Source organism: Xenopus tropicalis, chromosome 3 (genome assembly GCF_000004195.4).
Source record: "Xenopus tropicalis strain Nigerian chromosome 3, UCB_Xtro_10.0, whole genome shotgun sequence".
Lineage (NCBI taxonomy): Eukaryota > Metazoa > Chordata > Amphibia > Anura > Pipidae > Xenopus > Xenopus tropicalis.
In genome coordinates, this window is record NC_030679.2 from 66,804,206 (window position 1) to 66,823,911 (window position 19,706).

At 37.2% G+C, this 19,706-nt stretch overlaps 1 protein-coding gene across 1 annotated transcript; it reads right to left on the reverse strand.

Moving 5' to 3' along the window:
• Positions 1 to 698: 698 nt before the first annotated feature.
• On the reverse strand, positions 699 to 14,764 carry tmem168 (transmembrane protein 168). Its single transcript, XM_002932815.5, has 6 exons — positions 14,573 to 14,764; positions 13,123 to 13,238; positions 11,785 to 13,021; positions 9,447 to 9,589; positions 8,199 to 8,473; positions 699 to 3,032 (listed from the first exon to the last, which is right to left on the reverse strand). The coding sequence occupies exons 3-6, from the start codon at positions 12,916 to 12,918 to the stop codon at positions 2,485 to 2,487; spliced, it is 2,100 nt and encodes a 699-aa protein (XP_002932861.1). The 5' UTR covers positions 12,919 to 13,021; positions 13,123 to 13,238; positions 14,573 to 14,764; the 3' UTR covers positions 699 to 2,484.
• Between the last annotated feature and the right edge of the window lie 4,942 nt (positions 14,765 to 19,706).

Below are 19,706 nucleotides of genomic sequence, written 5' to 3' on the forward strand. Positions count from 1 at the left end.
ATGAAAACATAATTTTGCCTCTTTATAGGTCCCTGGTAAGGCCTCACCTTGAGTATGCGGTGCAGTTTTTGGCACCAGTCCTTAAGAAGGATATTAATGAACTGGAGAGAGTGCAGAGACTGCAACTAAACTGGTAAAGGGGATGGAAGATTTAAGCTATGAGGTTAGACTGTCGAGGTTGGGGTTGTTTTCTCTGGAAAAGAGGCGCTTACAAGGGGACATGATTACTCTGTACAAGTACATTAGAGGGGATTATAGGCAGATAGGGGGTGTTGTTTTTTTCCCATAAAAGCAATCAGCACACCAGAGGCCCCCCCTTTATATTAGAGGAACAGAGCTTCCATTTGAAGCAGCGTAGGTGGTTTTTCACAGTGAGGGCAGTGAGGTTGGGGAATGCCCTTCCTAGTGATGTTGTAATGGCAGATTCTGTTAATGCCTTTAAGAGGGGCTTGGATGAGTTCTTGATCAATCAGAATATCCAAGGCTATTGAGATACTAATATCTACAGTTAGTATTAGTGGTTGTATATATAGTTTATGTATGTGAGTGTATAGATTGTTAAGTATAGGTTGTGTGTGTTGGGTTTGCTTGGAAGGGTTTTACTTGATGGACTCGGGTCTTTAACCGTATGTAACTATGGATACAAAGTGCGTATTGTAAAATTCTTTAAGAAGCAAATTAATTTCAACATAAAAAAATCATTTACAATGTTTTATTTACATTACACAAATAAAGCTTTAAGATATCAAATATATTTGTTTAACTAATCTTTTTTGAACATATTAAAAAAACATTGAGACAAAACAAGCAATCAAGATTGTGTGACAGAATGTTGCATAAAACTGTTTGAAACATATAGATACATACATACAAGAATAATTCATGAGCACTCAGCTCTGAAAGGGTTGAATACATTGCATAGATTGGATGGTAAACAAGGCATAAAACAATTTGTCAAATGGCATGTTCATCCCTGAGTTCTATCTGCTGTAATCCTTGGTACTGGTTGTTCTATCGATAACTTCATCTCTAATATGCAGCAGGTATCATATTTGCAAAAGTTTGTTCAGGCATCAAGAAAGCCATGCAATTCATCTGCTTACAAATTAAATCACACATAGAATGAATTCACATTTAAACAATGCAACACAAATTTTTTTCAAATACTATATTTTAGTAACGGCTTTTACTGATTTGGATAAAATAACATACATCTATGATGAATGCGATGAATGAAAAACAATCATACTAGGTTTTTTTTTTTTTTTTAAAAAAACGTGTCTCACCTGGAAAAAATAGGTTGTAATTATTCTAAATGAGAGACATAATACCTATATTAACAGGGCATTTTAATATTAATTTTGTATATGAAAATGGCTCATATTCTAAATAAATATATCCAAATAATTAGAAAACAACAATAAAGAATTGTTTTCTTACGTACTTCAATAAATGATGGTTCAATAACTCTCTTGACCATATGTTCTGCTTTACTACTGGTTCCCCCAGGTAGCAGGAATTACTAAAGCAAGCATAATATAGTGCATTACTAGTATGGTAGCCCTGCAGAATGAGTCCCCCAATGATGCGTGGCAAAAAGCGATGGCAGCAAAAAAAAACCCAAAAAACATCATTACATTTTGTGTCTGCTCACATGTGCTACAATAATAAATGTGTCAACTGATTTAAAATTATTCTGACTGTTGGGAATATATACTGGGCTTATTTATCAATTTTTAAGTTTGATTTTTTTCTTAATTCAAGTTTTTTTGTGCCTAAAAACTTGAATTTGAGTTATGGCTCAAAAGCATGAACGTCAGGGATTTATTAAGTGCAAAAAACCTAAACACTTGAATGTAAAAATTTGTAAAAAAAAGCTTGTGAGTTTCAATAGGAGTTGTCATAGGCAAAGTCAAGCAATATTCTTAAACTCAAAGTTTTAGAGTTTTTCGAGCTCGTAACCTCAAAAAATTTCAAGATGTTTGAGTTTGAGTGGGTTTTCCTTATTAATAAATAAGTGACCATTCATTTAAAAAAAAAAAAAATAGGATTCACTTTCCCTATTTTGATTTTAAAAAATATACCACCATATATCTTGTTTTATAAATGCACACAAGCTCACAAAAATGGAGCATGAAATATTGTAATTTTAAAGATGTACTAATGTTCTACCATGTTATATCCCATGTTCTAGGGGAGGCAGTATTGGAGAACCCCTCATGTTACTGTAACATGGCAGCAGTTTTACTGTCCAATTGTCCATCTAATGAACATATTGTTACAAAGACACACGCACAAACACAGATATACTCGCATACATTCACACACATGCAAATGCTCTCAGTAACAGTTCAACACAAAGACTATTTTATTATAACAAATAGTAGCTATGTAGCATGATGTTTCACCCCATATGAAAGGGATAGCAAATGTTTTATTTTTCCTTTAGCAAAATGCAGAGAGTTTACAGTTACCAAACAATAACTAAGATTTGACCAGTTTAAAGCCTTGTCCTGTATCAAGTACAGCTGGAAGGAACCAATTCATTTTTAACCTTTTTAAACACTTGTAGCAAATTTTACAAAGCCAAAACAGGTTAAGAGCCCCGCACCAATTGGCTAAATGAACAAGTGGGTATGTAATGCGAGGAAAATAGGTCATCCAATGTTTTGCAACATCATTACCAGTTGGTAAATGTAAAGTGTAGTCGCTCCAGGCTTTTGATACTCCATAAACTGCCTTTACAGTACGGCCCTTTTCAGACCAATTTATATTATTGTCAGAATTACAATTGTACTCCACCCATTCTTTAGTAAAATCCCCTATCTGGGGAGGATCTGCTTCTTCAATATCTACAACCCTTGCCATCTCTGCCCCTTGCACAGCAACATACTGATCTCTGACTTTGCGAACTTCCCTAACCCAAGGCTGGGAACTTTCTGTGTCCAAAACAATTATAAGTCGCGAACAAAAGGAACCATTCTTCTCTCGCCACCATTCCAAAAGAGTGTCAAAACGCAATGTTTCACCACCTGTAAGAAATTGAAACATACATTATAATAATTTCCCAAAAAATCCACAAAATCGTTGTAATTAAAAGTACATAAGCAGGGTAAAGTAAAGGGCAACATGCCCTGGTTAAAACTGTATGTTTGAATCAGAAAAACACTACTATAGTTTATATAAATTGGTTGTTCTGTTGCTATGGAGGCAGCCATTTAAATTTGATCAGTCACCAAATTAGGATAAGGAAGTGCCAACAAGAATGATTTTCAACTTCTGTGTTTATGTGACAAAAAATCATGTAATTTTAAAGGATATAGATTCAGTTCGGCCAGAAGCGTGGGTTCGGTCAAATCCAAATCCTGCTGAAAAAGGATGAATTCTGGATTCAGCGCATCCCAAATATAAACTATAGTAGTCTTTCTGAAGCAAACACTTTTACCAGTGCAGGACAACAGTACATTTTATTTTAATTACTTTAAATGGTGTTACTGTTCCTTTAAGGTGAAGTTGTCCCTCCAAATCAAATAAATGAATTAAGACCATAACACTAGCAAAGTTAATTAAATTAATCAACTGATGTAGACATATAAATAGAGAGAATTAGCACATAGTAGATTGCACAGCTAGTTTATAAGGGTCCAATACTATCCTAGCTACATACAAAATATTACAGTCTCGGTTGTTGGACGACAACAACAACTGTTGGTACAGTTAACCATTGGAACAAATACGCAATTATGTTTTGATCAGTCACCTATAAGTAGGGATGCACTGAATCAATTATTTTAGGATTCAGCTGAACCCAGAATCATTTGTGAAACCGTACTGAATCTGAATCCTAATTTGCATATGAAAAATTTTCAACTTCCGTGTTTATGTGACAAAAAGTCACATGATTTTAAGGATTCTTACTCAGTTCGGCCAGGAGCAGGGATTCGGACAAATAAACCATTTTACAAAATCACCCCATGATAGCACTGATTTGAGTTTTCACAGCAAATAAACATCAAATTTATCAGTGCTAATGTTAAGAAACTGAACTTTTATCAAGATTGTCTATTTTTTATGCTGCAGCTAAATCAGTTTGTTGTAGTAAACTGGACACATCATCTTGCAAAATCTTACTGGAGCAATGAACCAGAGTGCAAATGGTACAGAACAACCATGTCCTCTCCTAAATATTGAAGGGGGCATAAACAAAATGGACACTTGAATACTACAAGTTCACTACATGATCAACCCTAAAGAAAAGATATTGATTTAAAGGCAAACTCAATGAGTGTGTGGGGGGGTGGCTATTTGTGAATATTTTCAAGCTGGTCTTCTGTCTGGTGAAAAGTGCACCGGCCCTGGGTGCTTGTCTGCACCTCGCTCCTCCATCTTGTGCAATGCCCTGTGATCCTTTGCAGTATCAGGATAGTGCGCATGCCACTATTAAGTCCAATTTTACACTACTGCGGTATCCAGGACACTCGAAGGCAATCGCTGGGGAAACACCACCCAGGCAGGAACACAACCCTAGAAAATCTAAGGTGTGTGCTGTTCACTGGAGGTGGGGGGGGGGGGGGGGGTCTAACACATTGGCAGCCCCTAGTGAATTTGCCTTTACTTTTCCTGTAAGTATAATAGAAATGTAATTACCATAGTTTTAGCTCTTCTTGGGACATAGATGAAACATCCAAGCTGCTAGAATTGTTCTGTAAAGTTATTTTATGATATAGATAGCACTCAGTACAGGAATTTTTCAGTTACTATTATTGGAGCTGGTTTCTGTGTTACTCATTCTATAACTGCCGTTATAAAAGGACATGTAAACTCCCCCACTAAAATTTAATCAGTGAACAGCCTCTTTAAAATCTTTCAATACCTGCCACACTGGTTGTCCAGAGGTTAATAGTAAGGCTGCAACATCCCCTTAATCCCCTTCCTTCTGCTCCTGTAACCCACTCAGCCCCCTCCCTAAGGAATTAGCTTTGGCTGTTGGCTTGTGGGCATGCTCAGTTGTTGTAAACTCAGATTACTAAACACGCCCCCAAGTCTAGCAGCCAGTGAAGAGATGGTGTTGCTGGTTCCCATAGAAACTCAGCTCTAGCTGTCTGCTTCAATTTTTTTGCATCTAACCTCCGCTCCTGAGCTCAGCTCAAACAAAGCAGAACTTTTATCAAAAACAGTTGTGCCTATGTGAGCCTGTATTCTTGATGAAATGTATGCTGAATAAGGGTCTTTGTGCATTTATGTATCTGATTATTTATCAGAGGAAAAATGGCCACTGGGTGAAAGCTACTATTTGTTTTAGGAAATGTGATGGTGCTGGCAAGCAGAGGGGATATATGCAGTACAAATGATTGCATTTGGGTGGGGGAGACATGCCCAACTGATATACATTGTATGCAAATGTAGGCATTACGTGTCCTTTAAAACCACAAATGCAGTTATGGCAGATATACTCTATTTGCTTCATATTATCAGTTGTAGAGCTCAGATAAGACAAGATAGCGTTAACATTTTATTTTATAATATTTCCCTCCAGAGGCAGGATGATTGCCCAGATTAAAAAAAACGAATGGCAAGTCTGTTCCATCTGTCAATGTAAATCACTTGTGCTGAACTGCTATATTAGCAAATACCCTCTAGCTTTGCCATCAGTATGTAATGGCTGGATTTAGAAGATCTAACAGGAAAAATATATTTCTATGCAAATAATCCACAGATTAGCAGAAGACTCATCGAGCAAATAGGAAAACATCAAAACACTGCCAAAAAGCTGTTACATTTTGCTCTACGTAAATAAAAACCGGAATTAGAATTACAAGATCTTTCACTTTTCTTATTAAGAAAATGCAGAATGCAATTAGAAAAACATGCATGTGGAAAATGTATTATAAATGCTTTAATATTAAATATTTCTTATTTAATAGTCTAGCCACTTGCCCGCCAGGGTACTGTAAATTCTACGGTGCCAGCTGTTAGGGACTTGACTGCTGATGCAATACATTTTACTTTTCATGGCTTTTTTTTTTTTAGATTCAGGGTCTTTACCGGCAATGCCTACACGTTTCAACCCCACACAAAAAGGGTGAAATTAAGCCATGGAGGTATAAGGGATTGTTTCCACCAAAGCTGTACAATATTTGACAAGGACTGCTATGGCTTTTAGGGCAACTTTAAATATTTTAAGAAAGGAATTGCGGACTATGTAACAAGGACTCATAAAAGGAAACCCAGTTTTATTTTAGGGTTTATAAAGGACCTAGACTCCCCCATTTGGGTCACTTTTTTTATTGACCCCATATCTCATTAAGACACCTTTGTACATGTTAACATGATCAACCATGATACTGCCGTTTAGCTGTACTACATTTTTAAGCCTCTAATTAAGATTTTTTCCAAAGTTTTCTGAAGTCGCGCAAAGTTGCATGCAGGAGGAAACTTTGCACTACTTCGAAAGTTACAAAGGGCTTTCCACCTGCAACTCCGGTGGAAAGCCTTTTCGGAGCAGTTAGTCACCCGCGATAGCAGAGATCTACACAATCACTCTGTGGGTTCTTACTCTAACAGTGCTGCTCCAGCGAAATTCTGCCCTGAAACCCATTTTGTGGCTTGTGCTCTGATAAACTTCAGTCACTCTTTACTGCTGCACTGTTGCAGTGATATCACCCCTTCCTTTTCCACCCAGCAGCCAATCAATCAGCAGAACAATGGAAAGGTAACAAGATAGCAGCTCCCTGACACCTCTGCTAAAGGATTTATTTGTGCTTATAGCACTGCTGGTAGTGTTGTAAATTGTAGAAAGTGGTAATCAGGCAAAGCTGCCTATATACTGCCTCCCAATAATTTAGGGTGACTTCAGCCATTTCTCTCCAGCTAAAATACACTGTGGAAAAACTGCTCCATGTGCCATTAGCCCTAATTAGCTTGTACAGTAAAGGAGATATATGAACACACAGGTTTGTACTTTTAAAATAATGGTACACTTACTTCTACGAACAATAAAGCCAAATCCTAAATACATTATATATTGAGGGGCAAAAGTACATAAAATACAGTGAGAAGTGGGAACTTTAGCCCCAAATATATTAAATACAATCAGAGGCAATAATTTCTGAAACACCACAGACCCCTTACATTTCTAAAAAGCAAGTTTCCTGAAGGCTGGAACAATTTCAGAATGTGGCATTCAGAACAAGTTCAGATATCATTTGCATTGCTAAATGTGCTCGTTGATGATTTTCTAGTGATAGACATGAAAATAGCACCCAAGCATAAGAAACCCATTTTTTTGTTATTATGCAACTATAACTGTCCATTTTTACAACCAGGTTCTAAAATGTACACTTTGTAAGTAACTGTTTATTTATCTGAATCATAACTAAATGATAATAATCATAATAACTCTAAACAACTGATTAATGGTGGATTCTTACAAAAAATGTCACTCCACAGAGTTTCCTGTTTTTTGGCTATTACTTTGCTCTGTATTTCTGTGGGGATAGTATCATTATGTATTAAACTATATATAAGTAGGAGCTTTACCTTCTGAAGGACATGTATAGTTAAAAATCCAAACAGCCAATACAGCTGTTTCCAACAGTCACAGAATTTCATGATTTAGACAAAAAGGGTAAGAAAAAGGCCATGCATTCTCTGCTATTTTAATGCTACTAATTTATTTTAAATTACTTTAAAAAACAATGCTGATCCACACATATCTCTGTTTGTTAATGGCTGTCACAATAATGGAAAAATGCAAAGTAAAGTGGCTTGCAGGAATAATTTTCAGCCTCAAGTGTCAAAAAACACTCTCTCCTTAACTGTACAACATGATATTTTACAAGAATGGGCACCCATTTCCCATTGAAAAAAAGATGGCGGGGAACATAAATGCTAAAGTGCAGCTGCCATTAGCAACAAATGAAATCTTAACTTTAGTTTTTTTTAACTTGCGGTAGACTATACAAAACTAATATATGATTGACTGCCACTTGCAAATGCTCTTCTGCCCATAATTAAATCAGCCTCAGAGAGAATTCCTGCACATTCCTGGACAGGACCAGCAGTTAAACGCCACATGTTCCCTTTTAGGTTTCTCAAAAGCAGATGCTGGTGGGATTCTTCCCAAGTGAACCACAGTGGTCAAAATGAGACTGGCACTCAGAGGATAACAAAGTAGAACAACAACTGCAAAGGCTTACCAGCTAATGCCCACTCTCCAGTGCTGTGTGAATGTCCACTATAGTATATGATGTATGTATCATGTCTAGGTCCATCAGATGTTCTTAAGTCAAGAAATGATTTTAGCTTTGAATGTAGAGTATCAAAAGTTAGTCCACTGGTAGAGTAATCACATCCATATGTTTCGATCATATGAGAAGCAAAAAATCTCTGAATAGCATTTAACATTCCTGTTGATCGTAAGTTTAATTCTTGCACATGTTCTGGTGGAAGAAGCATGGGCTGACCATTAGGGCTAAGAAAAAAGAAAATATAGGTAAAATATATTTAATTTATATATTAAAGACAACATTTTTGCTACTTTACTAAAATGTAAAAACAAATATATTTGTGCCACAGGCCACAACACCTACTACATATGGCATGCATAATGATGTATTCATTTGTTTCAAAAAGTTTAGAATTACACACACAATACATTAATGCAAACAGTTTTGTTCACTCCTATTTACCATGTTGGCCAGCTAGGGGACTTTTAAAAGGATATTTAATATATATTGTTTTAGGTTTATACATCTGCAAAAATGTCAAAAGTAAAATGAAAGCAACGTGGCTATATTGAAGGTTATTGGAAACAACAAATACTGCAAAAATCAGATTAGTAAAGGTTGAAAATTAGGAATAATAAAGAAAGTGACAAAAATGTATTTATTTAAGCTGTAGAAAAATAAAAACTGAAACCAGAGGATAACGAAGATGAGGTTAGACAGAATAAAAAACTGGGATAATAACCTACCAGGCACACCAACACAAATTGCCTGACCCAACAGAATATACTAGATCAGTGCTATCCAACTTCTGTGGTACCAAAGGCCAGAATTTTTTCTGACTATGTGGTGGAGGGCCAATAATGGAATGAATTTGACCACTCCTAGTTTTCATGAGTACTCATGAGTGGTTGCTTCTGCAGAAACAATGCATCCTATTCTACCTAATGTGCCTGTACTTACACTTATCCATTTGTCTATGCTCTAAGTTTTCTCTTTAAAACAATACACACATACATTTCACGTTCATCTTAATAAGGTGCCTAAAGCTAGCCATGGTTAAAGGCAAAACTCCCAAGATCAAGATGTGTGCCTGTGTGCCACAAGTCGGACTGCTCTTTTATAAGATATTTACAAAATAGGAAAATAGTGAAGGCTATCTATAATCACTTCATATACAGGTATTTAAAAGTTAGTTTTAAAATGATATATCAGGAATACCTGCAGAAATTTGTAGGAATCACAACGGCATATCCAACACTTGTTCCACCCAAGCAGTTGCCAAGTTCATGGAAAAGACCATGTGCCATGGATTCCAGTGGTAATACAATGAGGAACATACTAATGAAGAGTCCATTCGATGACTGCAATTTTAACAAGCAAAACAAAGAGGGGAAAACACATAAAGTGTAAAATACATATTGCAGGCAAATGTTGACAAAAATGAACACTACTGAAAACCCCTACCAGTTATAAAATTGAATGTATCATAACTATTATAATCTTACAATTTTAAAAAACAAAACTACAAATAGTTATAGTGTGTCTGAATTAGTTTAAAACAAAACAAAACATTTTTGCCATATTTATGAATGTGTGCAACAAAAATATTTAAATAAAGCTGCTGAACTATAGCAACATCAATACTTTAATGCCTTGATATGCAGTCTAAATTTATGTTTATTTTACATAGATGCTATTGTTGTGTGCAAATGTGTAGCTGACAGTAATAGGTCACATAAAGATGTAATGGCTTAAAAAAAAAAAAAAAAAATCTGCATAAAAAATATGTTGAGTTCGGATGCTCTTCATATGGCATTTTATGCCATTTTTTTATGACAGGAATTCTTTAAAGTCTGAATTTGTCCCTCTAATATAAAACACACATACCAATTAGCTCTTTATTTTGAGAATAATACATAGTGTAATACATAACGACGACAGTATTTTCAATACACTATTTAATGGATAGCTCACTTTTTAAAGGAGAAAGAAAGGCAAAGTCACTTGGGGGTGCCAAAATGTTAGGCACGCCCAAGTGACTTAAAGGAACAGTAACACCAAAAAATGAAAGAGCTTTAAAGTAATAAAACTATAATGCACTGTTGCCCTGCACTGGTAAAACTGGTGTGTTTGCTACAGTAACACTACTATAATTTATATAATAAGCTGCTGTGTAGCCCTGGGGCAGCCATTCAAGCTGGAAAAAAGGAGAAAAGGCATTGGTTACATTGCAGATAACAGATAAAACACTATTGTATTCTACAGAACTTATCTGTTATCTGCTAAGTGCCTGTGCCTTTTCTCCTTTGAATGGCTGCCCCCATGGCTACATAGCAGCTTATTTATATAAATTATAGTAGACACACAACTTTTACCAGTGCAGGGCAGCAGCACATTATATTTTAGTTACTTTTATACACATTCATTTTTTGGTGTTACTGTTCCTTTAAAACGTCTACCTTTTACCCCGGGCTGGTGCCCCTGTTCGGAGAGAACAGCACCAGCCGTGCGCACGCATGCGCAGTAGAGTGAAAAGCCGAACTTTAACAGAAAAGGCATTTTAGGAAAAGGAAGGAGGAAGCGCTCGCTACAGGTACCCCGGGCTGGTGCTGTTTTCCCTGAACAGGGGCACTAGCCCGGGGTACAAGGGAAGCGATTAAAGTGACTTTGCCTTTCCTTCTCCTTTAATGCCATTTTAAATATTTAAAATATTTTTAGCAACTTTATAAGAGTAGATATAAAAAGAAAGAAAATAACGTTTGTATAAGAATAAGATGTCCCAATGTTTCACAGTATGCCATATATAGGGGCTTTCTCTACAAAATCAGAAGATTAGATGTTGCTTGGGTGCTACTGGTACTTCTGTGGGCATCAAGCAAAGGGCTTGTTAAGGCAAGCCATTGAACTTAGTTTTTTTAAAAAATTTTAACTTTTACCAAATCATAACCCCAGGATGCATCAGGCAGCCACAGTGGAATTTTGACAATTCAATATTGTCAGTGGCCATGCTGTCATTGGTATGGAGTGGCAACCAATAGGAAATGAGTACACATTGTGCCTGAATTTGACAGAGCTGAGGCTACCTGATGCAGCTGCAGGCACTAAAACTAGAGAAAACCAAAGAAAAGTAAAAAAAAAAATAAGTCACTTGGGGGTGCCAAAATGTTAGGCACCCCCAAGTGACTTTAATCGTTGGGAGAGAACAGCACCGGGGTAGCTGCGAGCGCTTCCTTCTTCCTGTATCGCCGCGCGCGCATGCGCAGTAGAGCGAAAAGCCGAACTTTAACAGAGAAGCCGGCTTTTCACTCTACTGTACATGCACCAGACTCACAGCTTAATGCAGCAGGAAGGAAGAAGCGTATCGCCCCAGGTGCCCCGGGCTGGTGCTGTTTTCTCCTAACAGGGGGACCAGCCCGGGGTACAAGGTAAGCAATTAATGTCACTTGGGGGTGCCTAACATTTTGGCACCCCCAAGTGACTTAGCCTTTCCTTCTCCTTTAAGGGATTCTTACATACATTTACTAAACTAATAAGAAGTGAATAACAACATATTTACCTGCCAGGAAACAGCACCTAGGATGATTGTTGCCAGAAGACTGCAAAAGACCAATCGTTCTGAAATAAGGCAGAAATGGCGCATTCCTTTGGAAGCCATAACTCTGTCTAGGCTGTTATCTAGTCTGTGAGTATAATATACTTTGTGACACTCGTTAAGTTTAGTATTGAACCCCCAAAGAGTAATCAAAAATATTATGTGCCCGATCAACCAAAATATCCCAAAGATGGAGAATCCAGGAATAACAAAATACCAAAGTTGTAAATCACCTAGTTTTAGAGCTGCAAACACAAAAAAAACAAGTTCAATTAATCCAATGGAAATAACAGAAAACCTTCTACAAATTCTTCCACGGTACAAGTATGGTTTCCAGCGTTCTGTTACAGACAGTCCACTGAAGTATACATCAAGAAAAGGGTTGCTTATTATACAGAAAAAAAAGCAAGATAAGGCATATGGGTTCGCAGGAATATCCAAAGATTTGAAAAATAACTCTGGCGTAATTGATGCAAAAACAACTAGGATTGCAATAGACAGAAAGGACTTCATTCGCAGGTCAATTATGATCATGGCCAATGCTGCAACTAGCAAGATTATGCTTAGAGACTTTTGTACCAGCATGATGGTACTGGCAATTGCAAATCCAACCAGTTCCAGAAATTCAGAAGATGTCAAGAGAGTTGGCCGGTGTCGAACACAGCCACAAATTCTCTCCACCAAAGCACACAAAGTTTTTATAATTATGGAGGAAAGAAGCAAGTATTTTGTAGCCTCTTCTTTTACATCATGCTTAAATGTTGAACTGTCAATAAAGCAAAGAAGTCCAAGAAGAAATCCAAACCAAAGATTGGAAAGGCTCAAACTGGCTGCTTCCATTGAAAAATAATAGTGTAGAATGCTTGCAATTCCAAGGATGAAGAGGCCCAATATAAATATTACTAGTATCAATATATCTGCTGTTTGCTCCCATCTGACATACAGGCCCATACATATGGCCACTAACAAGCTAATTCTAGCCAAATAGCCCAAATATCTCACTGAAGAATACATGTTGACCTCCCTATTAGCTTCTTCTAGCCTTGTCATTGCTGTATAAAGACAGTGACTAACACAATATCGAAGTGACCTGCACATGTAAACAGATTTTGGCAGAACTTGAAGATAAAATTCAGTTTCTCATCCAGAAAGGCAAAATATCCGACATTTGTTTCTTACTTTCACCATTTTACCAACTTGCCTAAAAAAAATGAGAAAAAATAAAATTGGTATTTGCACAATGTAAATGTTGGAAAAACACCCTTTTTTCATTTAGTAATAAAGTACAAAGTAAAATGTTACCTCCTGCACACGACAGTCTACATTGGTAGACTTTATCTTATTAAGGTGGTGAAATACACTTGTTCATACACTTGGTTTAGGTATACCAGTGAACACATAGCACCAATGGAATCAACCTACAAAAAAAGAGAGACCACTATATTTCAGAAAGCTGAAAATGTGTTTAATAGAATAGAAAAAAACATGTAGAAAAGTGTGGATCATTAGTCTTTTAAGAAGCAAGGAAAACATTGATGGGATAAAAAAGGAATTCATAGTAATCAATAAATGTGAACATAGCTATTTGAATAATTGTTTGTACCAAAAAAATAAAAGCAGACATTAGTAGTAAGCTGGGCCTGGGCTAATCTCTTATACTGATATATTGAAATTTACCTCTCTGCTAATAGAGCACCTATTTATTTGGCATTAAAGGACTGAAGCTCAACAATCCGTTACTGTGCCCCTCAGTGTGCAAACTCAGTCCTCATGTAAGGCACAATTTAACAAATGCTGTCAGCACTGACAAACCATAGTTCTTCCCCAACACTGACAGATATGGATAGAAAGCAGATACAACATGATCTGACTAAAACAGGGTTTCTTTTGTGTTAAAAACTACTGCTCTGTGAGGCTACAGTTTTAAACCATTGCCTGGTTGCTAAGGTATTTGGACCCTAGCAACCAGATAGCAGTTGAAACAAAAATGAAATAAATAAAAACAGAAATAATTAAAAAATGAAGACCAATTGCAAATTGTTTTTAAAAAAATCACTCTCTACCAGTGGCTCGTGAGTAACATGTTGCTACCCAACCCCTTGGGATGTAAAACCCTTTAAGAGCCTTTAATGCCATATTTCTAATGAGAGCACCCAGAGCCCTACACCCCCCCCCATCCTTTTCTTCTTTTAAAGGCACCAATGCATTTGCAGCGTGTTCTTTGCATTTTACTAGGAAAAGTAACACCAAAATGTAAAAGAAAACCCATTTTTTATGAAAGAAAAAAAAAGGTAATTGCTCGCCATATATAAAGAAGTAATTTTAACCACAACTACAATTCTTGATTGAACTTGCAAGCACATACATGGGACCAAAACAAATACCTTTCCCAATAAACATCTGCTTACATCCACAAGAATAGCAATCATACTGGCTTGACTATTTGGTTGGAAGAGAAGCCTACACCATAAGTCAGAAACTTTATGCTATATCCTTACAGCAGGGGTGCCACAGACAGCTAGATATAGCAGTTAGTCTTGAGGTTGGGACCAGCAGATCGCAGCAGCCCATTTGTGCACAAACATGCATTCCTTCAACAGATACCTTAGTTCTCACTATTAGGCGCAGAACATTTTATGTAAGAATGAAATCGCACACACCAAATGTACCCTCTTGGCACACTGCCCTGCCCAAAAGTCCCTCTTGTGTGTAAAGCTTGGCAACAGAAGTATTTCTTATACACCAAACTTACCCTACTTCATACCGCCCAACAGCCCTGCTTCCCCCGGTACAGCGCCGTTCTTTTTTTTTTAATTCAGCCTGCAATACCGGGACGTTGTTTAAAAGTCCCGCAGTACAGTTAGTATACAAGTAACTATATATGTATATCTCTCTGACTCTTCCGGAAAGCGAATCCACACGGCAGGAGTGTAATCTCGCGAGACTGAGGCACATGACACATATATAAGTGCGTAGTGACGCGGCACGTAGCCGCTCTGGGATAGTGACCAGTCCAGAGTGGCAGAAAGGGAAAGATGTCCTTGATGCTCTCAGTGAGACGCTATTGTCAGTGAGATAAAGAAACCTTGATTTATTTTTGTGGTTGCTGTTGCAAGACGTTCGTCCTGCCCTCAAAGCCTTACCAGCAAGTCTTTCTGTGGCGCCGCTCCAAACACCCCAATTTTCCCATTGACTTAGACGGAAGGTTTTCAAACTGCTGCCGCACTTACAGCTTTGAAGCTACACCCCCCACACTTAAATAACATATTAATGGGATTACCTCGAATGAAAAGGACTTTTCTGGATGACCCCAAAGTGGGAGGGGCCAACAACAGCCAATAAAATTTCATTCATTGACTTTAATGGGGAAATTGAAACTGCTGCCAATCTTACAGCTTTGAGGCTACACTCCCCAAACTTGAATCACATAGTCATGGGGTCAGCTTGAATGACAATATGATGATTGTTGGATGCTAAAAAGTGGGCGGAGCTGTGAACAGCCAATCAGATTTTACCTAGTGACTTGGCGGAAATCCAACCTGCTGCCAGTCTCACAGTAATAACACCAGGGTCCCCAAACTTTGCATGGTTAGGCACCAGGTAACCACAGTTCAAGGTTAGAAAAAGTGGGCGGAGCCACCAATAGCCAATCAAATTTTACCTATTGACTTTCAATGGGGAAATTCAACCTGCTGCCATTCTCACAGTAATAACACCAGGGTCCCCGAACTTTTCACAGTTGGTCACTAGGGGACTGCAGTTTTAGTTTTGAAAAGTGGATGGAGCCACCAACAGCCAATCAAATTTCACCTATTGATTTTTATTGGTTTGTTGCCAGGGTTCCCAAACTTTACACAGTCAGTCACTGGGTGACTACCCATTCAAGTTTCTTTTAAAAAAAGAAAAGTGGGAGGGACCAACAACAGCCAATCAAATTTCACCCATTAACTTTAATGGGAAAACTGGAACTGCTGCCAATCTTACAACTTTCAGGCTACACCCCCCAAACTTGAATCACATAGTAATGGGGTCAGCCTGAATGAAAATATGATGATTGTCTGATGCCCAAAAGTGGGCAGAGCTGAGAACAGCCAATCAGATTTTACCTATTGACTTGGAGGAAATCCAACCTGCTGCCGTTCCCACAATAATAACATCAGGGTTCCCAAACTTTGCGGTTCAAGGTTAGAAAAAGTGGGCGGAGTCACCAACAGCCAATCAGGGTTTACCTATTGACTTTCAATGGGGAAATTCAACCTGCTGGCATTCTCACAGTATTAACACCAGGGTCCCCAAGCTTTTTACAGTTGGTCACTAGGGGACTGCAATTTTAGTTTTGAAAAAGTGGGCAGAGCCACCAACAGCCAATCAGATTTCACGTATTGAATTTTATTGGTTTGATGCCAGGGTTCCCAAACTTTGCACAGTCAGTCACTGGGTGACTATGTTACAAGTTTAGAAAAGTGGGCGGGCCCAGCAACAGCCAATCAGATTTCACCTATAGACTTCATATGTTTAAATTTAAACTGCTGCCATTAATTAAATATTAATACTAAGGTCTCCAAACTTTGCAGAGCTAGTCACCAGGTAACTGCGGTTCAGAGTTAGAAAAAGTGGGTGGAGCCGCCAACAGCCAATCACATTTTAACTATTGATTTTCAATGGGGAAATTCAGCCTGCTGCCATTCTTACAGTATTAACACCAGGGTCACTAGGGGACTGTATTATTAGGTTTTAAAAAATGGGTGGAGCCACCAACAGCCAATCAGACTTGACCTATCGATTTTTTTGGTTTAAATGTAAAATTCTGCCTTTCTCACACTATTTATGTCAGGATTCCCAAATGTTACATAATCAATCACTGGCTGACTACATATTCAGAGTTAGAACAAGTGGGCGGAGCCAATCCATTTCCACCCATTAAATTTCATTGGTTTATATTTAAACTGATGCCATTATTTAAGTATTAATTCCAGGGTTGTTAAACTTTTCAGAGTTAGTCACTGGGTATTTGTCACTCAAAGTTTAAAAAAGTGGGAGGAGCCACCAACAGCCAATCACATTTCACCTATTTACTTTCAATGGTGAAGTGTAAAATGCTGTCAGTCTCACTATTTATGCCAGGGTGCCCACTGTTTGTCACTGGGTGACTTCGACTCAAGGTTAGAAGTGTTTTTTGCAGAGCTGGTCACTGGGGGACTGCAGTTCAAAAATAGGAAAAGTGGGTTGGGCCACTAACAGCCAATCATTTTTCATCCATTAAATTTTATTGGTTTAAATTTAAAATGCTGTTATTCTCACACTATTTATGCCAGGGTGCCCACTGTTTCCCACTGGGTGACTTCGACTCAAGGTTAGAAAAAGTGGGCACACCCACCAACCACAAATCACAATTTACCTATTGACTTTTTTGCTGCCGTTCTTTAACTAATAATCCTAGGGTCCCTAAACTTTGCAATAAGTATGTATGACAGGCAGAGAAGGAATAAAAGGAGCAAACATGAAGAGGACGAGTGGTGGAAGGTGAGAGAAATATGAACTGGTAAGTACAGAGGAAAGAAGACTCTATGGTGAATTACGAAGGTTGAATTTGAGGAAACTTAGAGGTAGGGGGCACATTTACAAATGCATGAACGCTCCGAGCATATTTGCGGCAAATTTTTCGTCGCTTGCGCAACTTTGTCGATTCCCGCACAAATTTTTGTATGCTTGCACGACTTTTTCGGACGCTTGTGCGCAAAAAATCGGAAAGGTTTTCCCAGTGTTTACAATCATTCGGTACCAATCATTCGGTATTCGGTAAATTTTGTGACTTTCGGATCACCAATATGATATTATCGTGACTGATTTGATTTTTTCGTAAGCATTTTTGTGATATTTGCGATCTTCAGAAATTTTCGTATCCAATCTCGAAACTCGTGATTTGATAAATCTGCCCCGTAGTATTGCAAAAGATACATGGAAAAAGTAACCAAAGAAAATAAGTAAATAAATATAAGAATGGGTAAAGCATTAAAGAAAGGGGAGAAAAAAATTACATTTGAAAAGGGCAACAAAAATTAAAGAAAGAAAAATGGGGAGTGCAAGAGTAGGGGAACATGGGTCTAAAGAGATAACAAAATAAACATAAATAAGGGAACAGGATTAATTTAATTTGACCAGAAGGAGAGAAAATGTTTAGAGTAAAGGAAATACTGGAATGAGGATAATACGGTAGGAGATTCTCACAAGATAAGTTAGAATACTTAAAAGCTATCAAAGAAGTAAAAAAGGATTGTGAAATAAAGGCACAAATGGAGAAAGAAAAAAGAAGAAAATGCTGAATGTCACTGAGGTTTTTAAGGTGTAGTCTTTTGACAGAAAGGTTGCATTGTTAGCCTTCAATCATTTAAGTTTGACAAAATGTGTCCATCAAGCTATACAATGTTGAATGCTGCTGCTTTAGTGCATAACTACTACACAGCGCTGCATACATAAGCAGTGCTTTATAAATAAAGATATACATACATACATAACATTTCTTCCCCCCCTCCGAGTACCGCCAGCTCTCTTTAACCCTGAAAAATTTACTGTCTTGCACTATCCAACATATTGCACGGATATGATAATCACTGTAAAATGCAGACTGGTGCTGAATACTTTAGACTTTTTAGGTATATGTTGCACAAAATAGGGCTTGGGGGCTGTCAATCACCACTAGCACATACATCAGCTATAATATATGTTCTATAAACATAATATAAATTAATTTAACACTTACAAATACATAAGTACACAATACTTAAAAATACACAAGTCCTGAAGTATGTAAAGTAAATTCTACAACCAATACCTACTGTTTCAGTTGCTACTATTAGGATTTAACTAACTGTTATAGATCAGTTAAATTGCTTGTCCTATTAATTCCTCTGTATCTGTACCTGAAGTGACTATTACATGTTCACAGATATTGAGTTATTCTCAGGAGTATGGCACCATTACCTTGTGTCTGCTTGTAATGTTATGTTCAAGCAAGCAGTTTGTTCTAGTAGTACATTGGCTTTTCTTGTGATTGAGAACTGAAATTTCACACACTTCTTATAATGATATCCAATATGGTATAATTTCTAATTTGTGCCATAACCATAGTTGTTTTTCACTCTTGTTGAGCCAGTTGAAATATATCTGTTAAGAGTATATTTTTAACCTGCAACACTGGATACCAAATATATAGTTTCTATCTGAAAGTAGATGTCCCCATTATGTAAAGATGATCACCATCCAGTCCTTTTGCTTCATCACAGGATTCTAGGTTAGTACAATAAATAATTATATACTGTTTTTGTATTATAATCAACATTTAAATGTTTACTTTCTATATTATTAGGGTTACTGTACTGTCATTAGAATGATTAACTCACAGCTAACCAGCTAATGTTACAGTGGCAAAGGATCACTTTATAAATGAAAGCCTTTTGATGCACCAAGAATAAAATTCCGATACCATCTGGTCTGCATTCTCCGGTTAGTATAGAACATTGAAAATGTCTTGTATGTTGTGTTTCATTTCTTCTGATGGTTATTTTTTTTTTGTTTCTCAGAAATTTAAAATGCCAAAATGTATTGTTAAAAATTGCGCAAACAAGACTGGACGAAAAAATCAACCTAAATCAGTAATTCTACATGGCTTTCCATTTGATCTTCCCAATATTGTATTATGACTCAGAAAGACCAAACAATTTACAGAATATGAAATACATGTTATGTCACATTGCATTCTTGAAACTAAGAGGAATGACAATTTTCGGATCTGCTCTGACCATTTTTCAGATGTTATCGAAGCAGAGGCAGTAGAAAATTATTGCATTTTTTTTTACTAAGCAGTGTCTTGATTTGTCACGTACATC

Coding starts and splice junctions, on each gene's coding strand:
- tmem168 (XM_002932815.5), bottom strand. CDS start 12,918: ATGTGCAGGTCACTTCGATATTGTGTTAGTCACTGTCTTTATACAGCA. Junction 9,590..11,784: donor TAGGTGCTGTTTCCTGGCAG/GTAAATATGTTG, acceptor TTAAAATTGCAG/TCATCGAATGGACTCTTCAT. Junction 3,033..8,198: donor TGGAGAGTGGGCATTAGCTG/GTAAGCCTTTGC, acceptor AATTTCTTACAG/GTGGTGAAACATTGCGTTTT.